The following is an 18,584-nucleotide window of genomic DNA, read 5'->3' as shown; positions in this document are numbered from 1 at the left end:
CATTAGAACACAATCTGACACCTGACATACGTTCCGTCAAACCAAAACCGTCTGCGGCCAAACTAATCCTCTGTTCATTCTCCACCTCACTACTGAGGAATTTCATTAGACCTTTTAACCTCAACTCTAACACAGAACCACCAGGATCATCAGGGACATCACTTGGAACACTGGTTACTGAAAAGGGTGAACGCTGCCAAACTCGAAGCAACTCTGGAGGTAAACATGACTCAATCAACGGAAAAAGTAAAGCTGAACAACTTTCCGTTGTAATACCCAAAGTCTCGAGTGCCCGCAATTGTGTCTCAATTTTATCATGGAGCATAGTAATATCCACCTTTTGTTTTCCAGTAGCGCTACCCAAAATTAATTTAAGAAGTTCCCTGATATAGACCTCAATCTGCATGTCTTTATTGCCGAACCTACTTTGCATACAATCAATAATTTTGACATAATTCTCGCTTACAACTGGAAAACTTTCAACAAGCTGTCTTGCTCGACTTCCTGGGATTGTCGTCTGCCACAAATACTCGATTTTGTCATGGTCATCAATGTCAGAGTCACTATGGATTTTCTGGAACTGGCTCCAGAAAGACAACCACCCCTGAACACTACCATCATAAGGTTTTAACTCGATGCGAGGTAATTTAAATTTTCGCTTACCTTGACTTTCTCCTGTCATCGAATTTACACTAGGCACAATACGGGTACTAGACTCTAAATCGGCATCCACGAAAAGTTTTTCACACCTTAGGTTCAGTTCACAAAACCGTTTGATATACATATCACAACTGTCCACCTCGGTAGAAAGTTCATCTTCCGATGCGTCCTCCAATAAACTCTTAAAAATCGCACTATCCCGCACTTTCAAATCTTCTGCTTTCGGTTTTAAAGTCTCCCATAAAACACGAATAGCCTCATTATTTTCCTCCGAACGGGGGCCATCTAACAAATTCGCGAGTTCATTGGCTGTTCTCGTGAAAGATCCACGGTAAACTTTTCGAGCCTTTTTCTGAGCTTCTAGTTCCTGATCCATGGTAACTAGTCAAAACCACGTCCCACAGGATATGTGATTAACCAAAAAATAATACTTCCCAATGTACAGAATCTTGAATCAAAATCCAAACGAACTTATCCGTACTCTTAACTGTGAAAACTCAAGCGTCGATTTGCCACTGTAAGCCGAGGTCCTGTCACGGTCGCCAAAATGTGGGGGCCAGCTAAAACTACCCGTCTTAGCTGCTTTACCCACTTAAAATACTCGGATACAGGGCAAATGATAAACTACGAATTCCTCGAACTCAGAACGTAATTTATTCATACTTGAGTTATAAATGATAAAGAAAACAAATAGACACTTCTTACACAGTTATTGGGAGTATTTAACAAACATTAAACTTAAAATTTACATCAGTAACCGCACGATTACAGAGGGCCAAAACACGGCGGCCGCGCGACGTTACTTAATCGTTACCGAATCGATGACAATAGACGACTAACTTATTGTCCGGGGAGCGGGGAAATAACAGCGCGTAAGTATAAATAGATTGACAGATTAGCGCTGTTGCCACTACACTTAAACTAAATATGAAATTAAGGGAAAATAATACTGTCCCGAACAGACGCCTTTGATTTACATTCTAACATTATTTATAAAATACCTTGCTCTGGGTGTGATGTGTGTTACATTGGTCAGACGGGTAGATATTTGAGGCAGCGCCTATACGAACATGAGTATGATTGTAGGAATTTAGCCCTTAAAAAAAACCCTACTGCTTTAGCTGAGCACAAAATGAATACAGGATACAATTTTAATTTTGGCAAGACTACAATTATGGGCCAACAGCAGCTTTTTAAAAAGAGACTTCTAGCCGAAATGATAAACATAAAAAAACATAATAATGCGGTAAATAAAAGAACGGATATAGACAATCTAAGTTCCTCTTATTTTAATCTAATAGATCAAATCAAAATGTAAACTTTTGGGACTGTTTTGGTTCTTATCACTAAAAAGAATGCGTCTATTGTGTTCTCGCATACCCGGTTTTTTCTGGCTAGATGCTAAATTATTATTGTACACCGTAGAATCAATTTTAAAGCAACTGTCTGTGATACAACCCATCAATTTAAACCGTTTTTGTTAAAAAAACAATATTTTATATATTCTATGTTACCTGTGTGTCCTGTAAACATGATTTTTTATGACAAGCAAAATCACACTGTTATGTAAGCAATTTTATCATTTTTTTTTTGTTGTGTAATTTTTTTTATTTCAAATCTAAGATTTTGTTGTTGTTTTTTTTGTTTTTCTGTTTTTTTCTTTTTTGGTGGTATCAACATAACCCCAAAAAGTTAAATTTTGTTTATATATAATAATCCTTTTTTATTGTGTCTTTTTTGTTACCTTAGGGCCCTGATGAAGCAATAAAATTATTGCGAAACGTTGGCCAGTACATAAAGTGACGTTTGTTTTTATTCCTTCGATCCCATCCCACAACTAAACTCAAGGTTAATGATAATGCAATTTTCGGCATTTTCATGCAAGTAATGGACCTGCCCTTTGTTAAATTGCCTTCGTGTAATGTTATTAAGGAAACATTACACGAAGTAATTATTTTATATTCCCATCAGGACCAATTACTGTACGATATATCCTGCGCGGAGATCAGCCTCCTTAAATCCAGTCTCCTTGGTTGCTAGCAACCGGTAGCAACGATCGGACGGTGGTTTCACACATTTATCGACCAAACGACATCGATGTTATGGTAGCATCGATAAACATCAAACATCTCTAAATTTTAACCAGGAATTTTGTTGGGAATGTTATTGTTATTTTGTTTTTGTTATAAAATCGTTTTTGGCGAAAAGTAAAAGCTAGAAAGTGATGTTATCAAATTAGTAATTAACTGTAGAAGAATGTCGGAGAAAGGCATAATTGAACATACAATACCCTTTGATGTCTTGAATGACGTCCTCACAAGATTCATCATTTTGGTTCCAGAAGAAGCAAAGGAAAACCTAATACGAATTTTCTTCCAAATTGAACTGGCCCATTGGTTTTACTTAGATTTTTATGTCGGTAATGACCCTAGGTGCAAAACATGCACAATATATGAGTTTGCAGCCCATGTTTTTCAACACATACCTTCCTTAAAATCAGAAATTCCCAGGCTCCATACAATTCTTCAAGACTGGAAAACTTACAAGCAAAGTGTGCCCACATATGGTGCAATTATACTATCTGAAGGTTTAACTCATGTTCTATTAGTACAAAGTTATTGGGCAAGAGCCTCATGGGGTTTTCCAAAGGGTAAAGTAAATGAAGAGGAAGACCCAACTCATTGTGCGATCAGAGAAGTTTTTGAAGAGACCAGTTTTGATATAAGCCCTTATTTAAACCCAAATGAGTATCTCGAATCAATTCTCAATGATCAGCTAGTACGACTGTACATTATAAAAAATGTGTCAATGGACACAGAATTTAAACCTAGGACCCGATGTGAAATAAAAGCCTGTAGTTGGTTTGCCATCTCTGATTTGCCAAACAATAAAAAGGATTCCACTCCAAAAATTAGTTTAGGAGTAAAATCCAACTCATTTTTCATGATATTGCCTTTTGTGAAAAAAATTAAACAAATATGTAACAGCCATAACTCTGCAAGGAGAATCAGGCAAAAAAATACAAGTATAACAGAAGGTGAAATTTCAATTTACAAATCTAAAAACAAAGAAGAGGATGATGAGTTGAAATTGATTAAAAAGAGGGACAAGAAGCATAGTAAAAGGCAGTTATTTTTAGAAGAAAGCAGTGAACAAGCAGTAGAGTTTACAGCAAAGTCTTGGTCGAATTTTAGTTTTGATTTAAGCTCAATAACCAATTGTTTGGACTAAATAAGTTTTTATATTAAAAACATTTATTGAGAGAATTTCATTTTTTTTTTTGGGTAGGGACACAGGATAGATGTTGTTTATTTTAGATTTTTTTTTTTAATTTCAAATAACATTTATTAAAATACAAGCACAATAAAGAACTTATAAACAAGTATCAATCAGTGTTCCATTGACCTTTAAAATTATTACATTACTTGTAATTATTGTCACATATCAGTCAGTATCTATACAATGTCTCCATTGATTAACTCTTACAGATGAAAAGTTGGTAGTGAAAAAAAATCAAAATTTACTTTATTGTCATAAGAGATAATCTTGTCAACAAAGCTGTATGGGAAGAATGGCATTACCATACATAGGTACAAAAAAAAAAACAGTATAAATAAAGAAGGCAACATAAGGATTTTGTGAGTAATAAAAAGTTCTCTAAATGAATCTCTTATACCTACTTTGCAAATATATTTGATAGCCCTCTTTTGCAAGATAAAAACACTCATAAATAATTGATTGGTACATGCACCCCAAAAACACAAACCATACCTCAGATGTGACTCAATCAGTGCAAAATAGGCATTCCTGGCCATACCAAACTCTACTTCTCTTGTTATAATTTTAAGGGCATAACAATTAGACGCCAACTTGTTACACAAAAATCTGATGTGACTTTCAAACTTCAATTAATTGTCAAGACTTATTCCCAAGAACTTATTCTCATTTAAATTATTTAAATCAAAGCTTCCAAGGCAAACTCTGCTCAAACTGCATTTAAAGTTCATGACATTTGTTTTAAGAACATTTAAAGTTAGCTTGTTGCAGTCACACCATTTTTTAATTTTGGCTAAATCCCTATTTACTGTATTATTTAGGTTTTCAACACTAACATCATGCCAAACTACCGTTGCATCATCTGCAAATTGAATAAATATACCTTGTAGGTATATCAAGGTTTGCCATATCATTTATACAGGGTGTTTCCTAACTACGGTACGAAACTATACAGGGTGAATCGTTAGGTCGTTTTATGAAAAAAAGTTCCTATGAACGTATGTCGGGAGTTGCGTTGTTTCTGAGATACAGGGCGATGAAGGTTCAAAAAAATAACGGTATTTTAAAAATACTATTAACTATCCTTAAACCGATTTGGTTGAAATTTGGTGCAGTTATTTGAAGTTATAAGACGCTTATTTAGCTGTAACTAGATTGAAATTATTAGGTCCAGTGGCGTGTCAGTGGGCACCACATGCTTATTGTTAAGAAAAAAACAAGGCCAATAATTAATTGTTTTGTAGCTTTTATTAATCGGAAAGGCTTTATTAATATGTTCACACAAAATTTTATGAAAAAATGTTAATGGATCATCAGTGGTTCAAATTCGCTGCCAGTCACAATAAATACTTAGTTGCAAGAATCTACCATAATTGCCCTTACTATATATTCTGCCCTTCTTATCTTTTATTTCAGTTTTATGACATATGTTAGAGTTACCTGACACGGCTTCATGTTCTGAGAGCCCAGAATTTACAATTTAACACAAAAAATGTTTTTCGTTAATATTAGAACAAACATAATCAATTTGAGTTTGGATAATCAATTTAAGTGGCGGAATGGGCAGTGATCCTGAATCTTAAAAAATTCTTCTCATAAAACAACCAAAAAGCATTAATTTCATTTGCCTTTAACAAAACTACTAATACAAAAATTTAGCAGGTAAAAACATTTTATCAATATTCTTATGAAAAATATTTTGTAATGAGCATTTAGGTATATCAAGCTAATAATAATAATAATCCAAGGCCTTTATTTTTAATTTTGTGAAGGGCAGCAATGCTTTTTACTTAAACAAGCATAGCAAGCGAGTGATAAGTTAATTCCATTTTTATGAGTTGCTAAGATATATATTATTTTGAAACTTAAAGACCTAGTTCTCTGTGACCAAAAAATTAAGAAAAACGTTGAATGTGGCTATTTTGTTTATTGCCAAAATTTAAAGCAATTTAACTATTTTTTTGGTCAATATTTTCTTTTATTGGGCAATAATGAACTTTTAATTTTGTAGGTTAGCATACCTTGGTTATTAGTGGAGTAAAAACAAGAAAAGAAGTCGCTTCCTTCTCAAAAAAAATTTTTTTAAGGTATAACCACATGAAACCTTTACAGGATTATTAGTTAGGTCCCTGTGCATGTAAAATAACTAGCTACGATATCTTTTGAGGGAGACTTTTTTATCCCGAAAAATGTCAATAAATTGTCAAAATGTTATATTTATGTTTTTTTACACATACCACGCGATAACTTCGAAACTAATAAACATATACACATTAGGTTTTTGATTTTCGGTAACCGAGAAACTTTTTTGTTTCCAGGAATTTTATCATAGTATCTGCGTATGAATTAAAGAAGAGATACTAGAAAAGTTTTTAAAATAAAAACCAACCGTCTGTGACACAGTTTTCAAGATATCGGCATTTAAAATTGTAATTATTCGCGCGCCCGTGTAGTGCACTTTTTGGCCGTTACGTATGCGTTGCTAATATAAGTCGGTTACGTGGAATACTGTTGTTTTGCGTGTAATAGAATGATTCTATGATACTATTGATTCTTTCTATGATTTTTCTGTTGGTTCATGCGTTCAGTTCATTACGCGCCTCAAGTTCTTTAAATTGGGTTTAATTTATTTAATATTTAAATAATTGTACATTGTTTGATTATGGAGTGTTTAATTTGTGAAAAAACTGTAAGCGACAGTGACAAACTCGTAGTTCAAAATCCTACAATCCAGGGCTTAAAAACATTTGAAACTTAAAAACAAGTGCTGCAGAAAAAAGACAAGACAATTGTGCAAAGAATATATTGGGCAAAAAGGATGATATTTTAACAAAGAAAAAACTTGTTAAATATCATCTACTTTGTAGAAAATCTTACACTAGCCTACAAAATCTTGAGCATGCGTCCCAAATTATCGAAAATGAAGGCAACGAAGCTAATAATTCGGGAGAAGAAGTTTGTAAAAAATTATTAAGTATTCATTGTTTAACTGGATGTGATACTACTTGTGCACTATTTAAAATAGGTACAAAATCAGCATTCGACATTTTATACAAAAACATCGATAATTTAAAAGGAATCGAAAATCTGCCATTTTTGCTTGAAGATGAAGCAATAAATTTGGGCCAAATGTATTTATTGTATCTATGTAAAAATAAAAACACATCTATTAAAACTCTTAATGAACTAAGGGTGCATTTAACAAAAGAGTCAAATCGATCAGCCTCAGAATTGCCTCCTACAAATGATGTGTTTAAGCAACATTTAAGAAGGTACTAAACGATAGATTGAATTTATTACATATGTTAGATATTAATGATCCATTTTTTTAGATGTATATACCAATTAAAAATATGGTATAATTCTCATGTCAAAGAAATAATTTCGGAAGATCCTCGTGAATATGGTTGGAAAAATGATGAAACTTACTGGAGACCAATATCAGCAATACAAGATCCGATCCCCAATGAAGTAAGAAAAGCATTGTCAATTCGGTGTTCCGACAAAAATTGCAACAATAATAGGTACACGTGTTTAGCTCAAGAATTAAAATGTTGTGACGAATGTAAATATGCAATATGTAGTAACAGACCACAAGATGAAGAACTAAGCTCATCAGACTCAGAGTATGAAGAAATCTAAATCTTTTCAATTTATGTTCTTTTTTTTTGCAATTCCTGTTTTAACTTAATATTAAAAATATAAGTGTAATTCCAATGCAGTCTGCGTTCCTAATAAAAAAAATTATCGAATCGCCAAATTAGTCAGGAGATTACCCAAACGGGCCTTCAAAACACATCGAGAACGCGGTACCGTGCGACATTTTGTGGGCATCTCCAAGTAAGTATATTGCGCATCGCCGCGCGTCCCTGTGTTAATCTTTTAAGTGATAGCTCTAAAAGTATTTGTCATAGAAGGTTGGTTTTTACTTTAAAAACTTTTTCAATATCTCTTATTTAATTTATATGCAGATACTATGGTAAAATTCCTTAAAACAAAAAAGTTTCCCGCTTACCGAAAATCATGCAGCAATAAAAGTAAAATTTTGAGTTTACTCTATTATCCAAGAAAAAATAAGCTCACCAGGGGACACGAATTAGTACTGTTAGAACCGCCTGTCTGTCTCCAATCGATTACAAAAAATCTAATGTTTATAAGCTAATTAGTTTCGAGGTTATCGTGTGGTATGTTTAAAAAAACATAAATATAAAATTTTGACAATTTATTGACATTTTTCGGGATAAAAAATTTCCGACTCCACAAAATATGTCGTAATTGGTTATTTCTTATGCACAGGGGCCCAATCAATGATCCTGTATAGGTTTCATGTGGTTATACCTTTAAAAAAAAATTTTGAACATTTTTCCACCGTTTTTACTCCACTATATGCTAGTTATGCTATTATAGTGTAAATTATAATTAAATATACAGAATAAATATTTGTTTTCAATTCTTTTTGCAAATGAATTTGAGTTTACAATTTTTAATGATTGTCACAAACTATCAAGCTTTTAGAGAACAAAACATTTACAGACAAATAAGTTATAATGAAGTTATTTAGAAAACATAGGTGGAATATTTTATCACACCACGTTTTGCAACAGACACCAAATTATCCCCGACGGTCAGTTTGGTTTTAGAACCAAACACTCAACATCTCATCAAACAACCCGGCTTGCCTTCCACATTCTCTCCGGAGCTAACCGTGGATTGCACACCGGGGCGGTATTTTTGGACATAAGCAAAGCCTTCGACAAAATGTGGCACGATGGTTTATTACATAAACTAGTCGATGCCCGTTTTCCCGATAGTCTTGTAAGACTTGTCCACTCTTTTTTGACCAACCGATCATTTCGTGTCTGCGCTGACCTCCGCCCGATCCAAGCGGGAGTACCCCAAGGTTCCCCCTTGTCTCCTCTCTTGTTTAACATTTTCATGCGTGATCTTCCCCCATCCCCTCGAAACACCACCCTGCAGTACGCCGATGACACCGCGATCATCACCACGTCCCCAAACAAAGTACACATAAAGATAAGGCTCCAAAAACACCTTAACCTAATCCACTCCTGGATGGATCACTGGAGACTGGAGGTCAACCCCAGGAAGACCCAGCTGGTGTTCTTTTCCAAAAGGAAGAGAGCTCCAGCTGGCCATCTGAAATGGGGAGCCACTAATCTCAGATGGTCCGCCCAGGCCCGTTATCTAGGTATAATCTTCGACCCCAAACTAACCTGGGAAAAGCACGCCAAGGCCCAAGCTGGCAAAGCCAAAGGCCAGCTCTCCGCCCTCTACTCCCTCCTCCACCCCAAGAGCAAACTGTCCATTAGGACCAAGGTCCGGATTTACCAAACGTACATCCGCCCCATCATCACATACGCCGCCCCCACTTGGGCAGACATCCAGCCCCGACACCTCAAGAAGCTCCAGGCAGTGGAACACAGGGCTTTCCGCATCATCACAGGCGCACCGTGGTACGTGCGCAACACGACCATCCTGCGAGATCTCCAGACAACATCCCTGCAAGATCACCTGTTGAGGTTGCGCGATAAGTACCTGGCCACCGCCCTGGAGCATCGCAATCCCCTAATCCGGACCTCGCACACCGCCCAAGCCCCTCCCAACGCGCCCTACCGCCTCCCCGGCGACACTCTTCGCCAGGATTAACCCCAACCCATCCCGCCCAGGTTCAGCCCACCCCCCCCCATCAGGTCAGCCACCCCAAGACCCCCACAGAAGCGGACGTCAGTAGTTATAATTTTAGTTTTTAAGTATATTTTTATATATTTTTTACTATTGTATAACTTTAAACCGCTAGTATGTAAGACCTATATTTGAGAATAGAATAAGCAGTTATGTATAGAGAGATAAAGGATGTAACTTACTCTAATTTAAAATAAATTGCCAGTTTCAAGTAAAAAAAAAAAAAAAAGTTTGCTGTCAGTTTCCACTTGATAACGGTTGGAGATACTTACCAACCGAAACGTCGTGTTACATTAAATAAATAAGACAATGCAAGTCCGACAAGATGTTTTCACTTTTTTTAACTGTGTATAGAACTCGGTAAAATAAACATTTTTCTCAAATAACTTTATTCAAAAAACCGAAAAATAAAAAAATTGCATTGCCAAAATGTTATAAAATGAGTCCAATACGGTCCTCTCTAATTTAAATAAGTTGTTCAAAGTTGTGACTATTAACTTCAACACAACGATTTGCTCGACGTAACCACTGTTTCGTAACAGCACGCAATAGAGAAATCGGTTTTTGTGTAACTGTTGCCGCAGCCTGCTCAATACGTACTATTAGTTCTTCTTCTGTGTCGATAGGCGTCTTGAAAACTAAACTTTTCATATACCCCCACAAAAAAAAGTCACATGGATTTAGGTCTGGCGACTTTGGTGGCCATGCAACTGGTCCATTTCGGTCAATCCACCGATTTGGGTAACTTATATCCAAAAATTCGCCCACTTCTCGTCTAAAATGAGCAGGTGCTCCATCCTGCAGGAGCCACATGGCTTGCCTGATATTCAGAGACACGTCTTCTAACAGAACAGGCAGATTATTTTGCAAAAAGTCCAAATAAACATCGCCCGTCAAACGGTCTGGTAAGATAAATGGTCCAACAAGTATCCCATTAACAATTCCTGCCCACACATTAGCAGAAAAGCGGTGTTGAAAATTAGTTCTGCGAATTGCATCGGGATTATCAACAGACCAAACAGGCGTATTTCAAAAATTGTTAATTCCGTTTCGGGTGAATGTTGCCTCGTCCATGGCTAAAATTTTGTTCGAAAAATGTTGATCATTTTCATGTTGTTGTAGGAACCATTCACAAAACTGAACTCTGCGGGGGAAGTCTTCAGGCAGTAGCGCTTGGACACGTTGAACGTGAAAGGGATTAAATTGATTCTCGCGCAATGTTGTCCATACTTTTGTTTGACTTAATCCGACCCGCCCTGCAACAACTCGAGTACTTGTTGTTGGATCTTCTTCGATGAGATTTAAAATTTGTTCTTCCCTATGAACATTTTCAGGTCTCCTTCCTCTTCCTGCATGCCCTCCACGATGTTCCCGTAAATCGCCAGTATCTCAAGCCCGTTGAATAAGATTTATGAAACTTCTGGGTGTCGGTCTGCGTATAATACTGAAGCAGCAGCAGCACTTTGAAGACACTCTCCATAAATAAGCAAAATATCCACAAGTTCATTGTTTTCATAACGATGTGCCATTTTTAGGATTTGCAAATTTAAAATTAACAACAATAAACCAAAAGTGTCTAAGACTAACTGATCGGTACAATGCGTGATCGATAATACAAAAATTCGAGCAAAAACTAAACATAAACAGACGATGAAAAACAAACCCATATTCACTTTTTTTATTCTGTATGTCCCTTGTTTTTGAGTGTATCGAAAAAAGTTATTTGAAAAAAATTTATATTTTACCGAGTTCTATACACAGTTAAACAAAATCACCCTGTATTTTGTTAAATGAATATATGTATTAGTATGTGCTATAACTTATGATGTTAGTTTTCTTGGATTTTACTACTTATTGGTACGACTTGACTTTGACGAATCGGTCACGATTTGTTTTATTATAAATAAAATCAAGAGTAATTTTTTGGGCTAAAAAGACGTAATTCATTAAAAAAAGCCCAAAAGCATAAACAACTCGGATTTATTTCTAATTATAAAAGCTCTTACATTTCATTACAAAATAAATAACTTATTAATGATTTAACTCGCGACTTTCCAAATATTTATTCCAAGAAGGTATTGCTCTTTCGTCAGGTAAAACCCAACCAATTGGAATCCTTGAACCAAATTCATTGGTTTGCGAAACCATGAACGTATCCCAGCTTTTTCTTATTGCTACAAAAGTCTCTAGGTCTCTCTCTGCCGCGGTTAGCGCCCAATAGGTGGCATTGTTTGAAGGTACAGCCTGCATTTGGCCGAAAAAAGTGGTTTTCCATTCATCGATCAATTTACGTTCTTTTGCTATTTTTGATTGTTTTGATCCCTCGGTGTGGTTTTTTTCTGTAAAAAAGTACCTTTCAAATATTTTATTAAGTTTGTTTACTACTTAATTTAAATGCTACTTACACCATTACAACTTCTCCTACTTTATATAGTTATAATACTAATTGTTATAAAGAACCAAGTTTCTTTGCTCCCTAGTCCCTATGCCCACCCCAAAAAGCAAAAAAGGCAAAAAAAAATCATTTAAATACTTAAAAAATTACGAAAAAATTCATCTTTAGTTACGTAAGATCTAATCTGGAGTTCTATCCTTCAACGGTCTTCTACTTAAATGCTTAATATCACTATAAGATAGATAATGTTCAACGAAATATTACCAAACCAATGAAACTTTTCCCAAGAGACAAAGATCATTTATTTTATTTTTATTTATTTATGCAATCTGCAGAATTTATTAAATTATTGCAATTGGTTTCTAATATGTATAGTAAGTAAACGCTACAGACTACAAATAAGGCTCTTCACCTCAGATAACTTATTAAGTAACCTGATAAAGAATTTGACAACAAAGAAAAAAAAACATAAAAATATTCTACATTAAATTTGATTTTTTTTCAACTTCCTATATACCTTATATAAAATATATCAATATCAAATAGTAGGTTTACGGCAGTAACCAGTCGAAAAATTGGCGACTTATTACTTAAATTTGTATCGTTAACAACAGTTCTTCGAGTAAAAATGAACAATCTAATGCAGCAATACTCAAAGTGTGCTCCGCGCAGCCCCGGTGCTCCGCGAAACCTCCGGTAGGGCTCCGCCAGCAGTCATAATAAATGAATGCATGTATTAAAGTGGACCCTACAAGAATAAAGTTACCTAAGATAAAAATAAACAACCAAAACGAAACGCCTACTCATAGGTGTTACTGGTAGATATACGAAAATTTAATATATGTATTATTAAGTAAATGTCCGACCTATTACATCGGAGTGTTACAGCGTTACTCGTACGCGACCATTCGCCCTCGGACTATAAGCAATCGAATGACCTCGGATCATCGCGCTCGTGCGTTGACTCGTACTTTGGAGAAAATCGTCTGGCTCTCCGAAGTTTCTGAGGAATTCGAGATGATTCGATGGTTGCTGGTTTAATATAAAGGAGGATTGTTTGGCGCGGAGAATTTATTAATCAAGCAACGTACCGCAAAATTTACTCACACCGCGCTTAGTATTTTATGTTCGCTTGTCTTGTTGTTGTTCGTAGTGGTTGTAAAATCTTGATTTCGTGCGTCAAGAGATACTATTTGTCATAAAATTGACCAAATCAAATTAGTGTTAAACAAGAATGGAGCGCTGGCTTAAAGGTGTTGCAAAAAATGTGGTTCGCTTGGATGATGCGTCAAATTCAAATCAAAGTGATATGACGGCGTCAAGTTCTAGTTTTATGGTTTCAAGTTCAAGTAGTAAAACATCTAATAACACAGTGAAGGTGAAAAAACGAAAGTATGACTAATCATACATTAATCTCGGATTTGTTGATTCCAACGGCTCACCTCTTTGTATGTTGTGCAGCAAACTCCTTCCTAATAGTTGGATGGTACTTGCTAAGATGCGCCTACATTTAGAAACTGTACATCCCGACTTCAAAAACAAAAACTATGACGTATTTGACTTAGATTGTGAATGAAAAGGCCACGGAGGCATCGTATTTGGTTAGTTACCGCATTGCTCAAGCAGGAGAAGCGCACACTATCGCTGAAAAGCTAATAAAACCATGTGTGGTAGACATAATAAAATGTATGCTCGACGAAAAATCTGTAAAGCATGTTTCTACAGTACCGCTTTCGAACGATACAGTTAACCGCCGAATTGGGGATATCACAGCAAACATAAAACAAGAACTGGTTTCACGGCTTCAAAATAACAAATTTGTCTTGCAAATGGATGAGTCGACTGATGTTGCTGGACTGGCCATCTTGCTAGTAATTGTGCGATATCCATATAAACATTCACTCGAAGAAGACTTGCTTATGTGCTCATCGCTGCCTACTAACACAACCGGAGAAGAAATTTTTAACGCGATTAACATATTTTTTGAAGAAAATCAACTCGATTGGAACGATTGCATTGATATTAAAAACGCCAAATTGCAGTTCCAGCCACTGCATCCTGCATAGACAATTACTCTCAGTTAAGAAAATGCCACCAAATCTAAAATTGGTTCTTGATGAGTCAGTAAAAATAATTAATTTTGTCAAGTCACGTCCACTACAATCCCGATTATTCTTAATATTATGTGAAGATTATGGTAGCGATCATAAAACACTATTGCTCCATACTGAAGTGAGATGGTTGTCTCGGGGTAAAACTTTGACAAGGCTTTTTGAACTAAGAACAGAATTAGAAGCTTTTCTTACAGATGTTCCTTTTAATTTATAAGACCGTTTGTCCAATAAAAGCTAGTTATTTAGACTAGCATTTTTAGCAGACATGTTTGGAAAACTTAACGAATTAAACCTGTCACTACAAGGAAAACAGACAACAGTTTTCAATGCTAATATCAAAATAACTGCCTTTAAAAGAATATTAGATTTTTGGATTACTTGTTTTGGTAAGAGAGAAATCGAAAGCTTTTCATTGCTAAGTGAGTTCCTTAATCACCATAGTCTTAGTGATACAGAAATATTTCAAAATGAAATATTTGTTGAATTGGTGCAATATCTCAATGATCTGCAAGGGACTTTTGAATCTTACTTTCCTAAAGAACATAATACAAAACTGAAAATAAACTCATGGATTCAAATCCCTTTTTCATCTAAATTGCAGAAACCTGAAAATATGTCAAATCTATGAATCATTAAAAAAATTTCAATCTAAATGATTTTTGGTGCAGGGTTCATAATGAATATCCACAACTGGCCACAGAAGCTTTGAATGTTCTTCTGCCGTTACCAACAACGTATTTGTGTGAAACGGGACTTTCAGCATATACAGCTACAAAAACAAAATACCGCAATAGACTGGATGCCGAACCAGACATGAGAATTCAACTTTCTTCTATCAAGTTTGACTTTACTCAGTTGATGTCTGATGATGAATAAAAAACAATTACACGCCTCGCATTAAATGAACTTTAATGTGTTATCATTTGCTTACTAACTCACTACTTACTGTATCTATCTTTTTTTGTATGATTATTAATAAACAATTCACATATAACTGGTTTTGCTTTTAGTTTAGAGTTAAGGGTTCCGTTAAAAATTTAGTTTTTTAAAAGGGTTCCGTCACGAAAAAAGTTTGAGTAACACTGATCTAATGTTATTATGAAAAATTTTATGTATAAACAGCAAGCAGGCCATAGTTCTTCTGGAAGTAAGTTTTTTAAAATTAAAGGTATATCAGTGAGATAGACAGCATGTTTTTCATAATATAAATAACGCAAAATTCACCTCTCATTTTCCTAGAAAAAATATAAATAACATCAAAACCTTACTTATAAAAAATAGCTACCCTGTAAAACTAATCAATAGAATTCTAAAACAGGAACCAACCACCTTAATAGGATGGTTTATAACTTAAAGGAACAGGTGGAGGTTAATAACTTAACCTCCATCACCGAACACCAAAAAAGATTTTTTTAAATTCCGTATATCAAAAATTTGTCTGAAAAATTGGCCGGTACTTTTAATAATCAACTCTTCAAAATTGCGTTCAAATGTGAAAATACAGTAAAACAACACCGAAAGAACTACAAAGTGGTGTTGTTCACAAAATTCCATGCTCTGACTGTCAAGGTGTATATATAGGTCAAACAGGTCGTTATTTAAAAACTAGGATAACGGACCTCAAAAGAAGCGTTTAACCTGAAATATTATTAAGGTCAAAAAATAAAACAGCTCTGACAGAACATGCTGAGACAAACATACACCAATTTAATTTTGAACAGGTAAAGATCAGCGACATCCAAAATAACTATAAGAAAAGATTAATCTCAGACATGATAACCATAATAAAACCCAAAAATCAAATTAGAATACTCTTCAAATAACCCTTGTATAACCATTTAACAACATTTAACAATATACTTAAATATATTACTTATCTTAAAATATCTATAACGCTAAATTAAAAAAACGGAAAACAAAACCTTTGTTTTGTTTGCATTATTTATTTATTTATTTAGCAGTTTATTTCCAACAGGCAGAGCCCAGTTACAGGAAAATCTACAATTGATGTTTTGAAAGTGTAAACAAGTATTAAATTACTATAAATTAAATAACAAAAATAAAGAAAAATAAGGAAAACTTAAATTACTATAGTAACATCATGTATATATCAAAATTAAAGGAGATGTAAATTAACATTAGAATGAACAAAGAAAGGGATTCATGGGACAAGGGAAAAAAGGAAGAGAAAAGTAATTATGGTAACTGTTGGTTTGTCAGAGACAAAACTTGATCCTTTATGGAGCATACAAATATGTCACAGGTTGATGATACTGAATTAAAAATTCTGCACATTTGATATACGGGATCATGAAACCTAATGTTAGTTCTGGTGCAATCTAAAGCAAAAGTGATATTTGCTCTAGAAGCAAGTCGTGGTACATGAAATAGAATATCGTTCAAGAGAGGAGGAGAATTTATTTGATTAATGACCAACTTCCATAAGAATGTTACAAAATGAATTGTTCTCCTTATGGCCAGAGATTGCAGATTAAATCTACCTAACATCAGATCATGATCATGTCCCCCAACAGGATATATTCCATCGTCACGAAACATAAGAAACTTTAAAACCCTTCTCTGAACACTCTCGATGTAGCCAACATGGCATTCATAGAAAGGACACCACACCAAGGAACCGTATTCCAGTCTTGATCTAACAAAGGAAAAGTACAATAGTTTTATTGAGTTTGAGTTGTTAAAGAGTCGGCTATTTCGAATGACAAAACCCAGAAGTTTCAACGAGGAGGTCACTGTCTGTTCAATATGTGGCACAAATGTGAGCCTATCGTCGAATACAACCCCTAGATCTTTACTAGAAGTACTTCTACAGAGGATTTGATTGTCTATATTGTAATTAAACAAAACAGGATCCTTGGTTCGGTGAAAGGAGATCACACAGCATTTCGAGATGTTAAGACATAACTGATTTCGACTGCACCACCCCCTAATTAGGTCCAAGTTACTCTGTAAGAACAAGCAGTCCAAGATACTATTGATACACCACAATATTTTCAGATCATCAGCATAAGCTAGTCTAAGGCAGGAAATCAATTCTATAAGATCATTAATATAAAAGATAAAAAGAAGTGGGCCAAGATTGGATCCCTGTGGGACGCCAGAAGTTGAAACAAAGGTATTAGATCTGCAACCTTCCACCTCAACTAACTGTAGACGGTCAATAAGCGGAAGGACGAAAGCAACGAAATTAGTCTTTCTGAGAAGTTGAATTGCTTGTTCAATTTTTCCAGCAGAATGCTATGATTTATCTGATCGAAAGCCTTACTGAAATCAGTATACACCACATCAACCTGACTTTTTCTATCGAGGGCTGAAGAAATAAAATAAGTCACATTACAGAGGTTAGTGATGCACGACCTTTTAGGAATAAAACCGTGCTGATCTATTGAGAGTAGTGATTGAACTTGGGAAAGAATTCTGTTATAAACAATAGTTTCAAAAGTTTTCGAAAAATGGCAAAGTATGGAGATAGGTCGGTAGTTGTCGATTCTGTTTATATCGTCTTTTTTGTGAATTGGTATTACTTTAGCACATTTACAGACGCCTGGAAATTTGCCAGTTTTCAAAATATGACATAAAGGCTGACAAAGGACTAGCAGCAATAATTTCCTCAGTGGTAATTGATGGAAGAATGTCAATGAGGTCTGAGGAATTAGAAGGAGGATAGGTTTATGCGAGGTTGATTGGATCTTTATAGGCATTCTGAAAAAGTTTGGCAAAAGCTAGCAAAATATTTTCTGTTCCTTGAAAAGAATTACCATTGGCATCGCACATGATAGACGGAAGTAAAGAGTGACCTTTCTTAGCTCTAACAAAAGACCAAAACGATGAGGGATCAGTGACAATGTTCTCCTCGGCTTGGGTCACAAATGAGTTATAGGCCTCACGGGCTTGAGATTTTATTGTCTGACGAAGACTGTTGTATCTGGAAAGATTTAAAAAAATTCAGTTGGAGAGGATCTATAATCACGATATGCTTTTTCCTTCTTAAAGATATTAGAAATAATTTGTTTTGAAAACCATACTGGAAATCGCCGTCGTCTTCATTGTTTTAAAGGTGCTGAAGCGGCAAAAGCTGAATCAAGTCTTTTGTAAAGTTTCTTGCAAGCGCTGTCAACGTCAGAAGACTCCAAGACGCTGGTTGTCCGTCTGCATCAAGCAACAAATTATACATGAGTGGAAAGTCTGCTTTTCTGAAGTTAAACTGCTGTAGATTATTTGAACTTATAGAAGGATTATATTTATGAGGGGAAGCCGATTTAAAAGAGATTGTCAAAGCAGGATGATGCAAATCTTCGTCAATAAGCGGTGATATACCTTTGATGACACTGACGTCGAAATTTGAAAAAACCAAGTAAAGAAGTCTATTATTAACATTTGGAATATTGTTAAACTGCTTAAGACCAAGGATCTCGCAT

General features: G+C 35.1%; 2 protein-coding genes across 3 annotated transcripts in view; one reads left to right on the top strand and one right to left on the bottom strand.

Annotated features, from left to right (window-relative positions):
* Positions 1-2,781: 2,781 nt before the first annotated feature.
* LOC126735540 (m7GpppN-mRNA hydrolase) lies at positions 2,782-4,043 on the top strand. The gene has a single exon (XM_050439578.1). The coding sequence runs from the start codon at positions 2,917-2,919 to the stop codon at positions 3,889-3,891; it is 975 nt and encodes a 324-aa protein (XP_050295535.1). The 5' UTR covers positions 2,782-2,916; the 3' UTR covers positions 3,892-4,043.
* Positions 4,044-11,599: 7,556 nt separating this feature from the next.
* Positions 11,600-18,584, bottom strand: part of LOC126735538 (programmed cell death protein 7-like) — a 37,410-nt gene continuing 30,425 nt past the window's right edge. For both annotated transcript variants that reach the window (XM_050439576.1, XM_050439577.1), the window contains one exon: positions 11,600-11,975. In XM_050439576.1, the coding sequence (XP_050295533.1) occupies positions 11,668-11,975 (308 nt within the window). In that variant the 3' untranslated portion in view covers positions 11,600-11,667. The remainder of the gene's footprint in view (positions 11,976-18,584) is intronic.

The sequence above is a fragment of the Anthonomus grandis genome, chromosome 4 (genome assembly GCF_022605725.1).
Source record: "Anthonomus grandis grandis chromosome 4, icAntGran1.3, whole genome shotgun sequence".
NCBI lineage: Eukaryota > Metazoa > Arthropoda > Insecta > Coleoptera > Curculionidae > Anthonomus > Anthonomus grandis.
The sequence above is the reverse complement of the archived record's forward strand: the minus strand, read 5'-3'. Positions and strand labels throughout refer to the sequence as shown.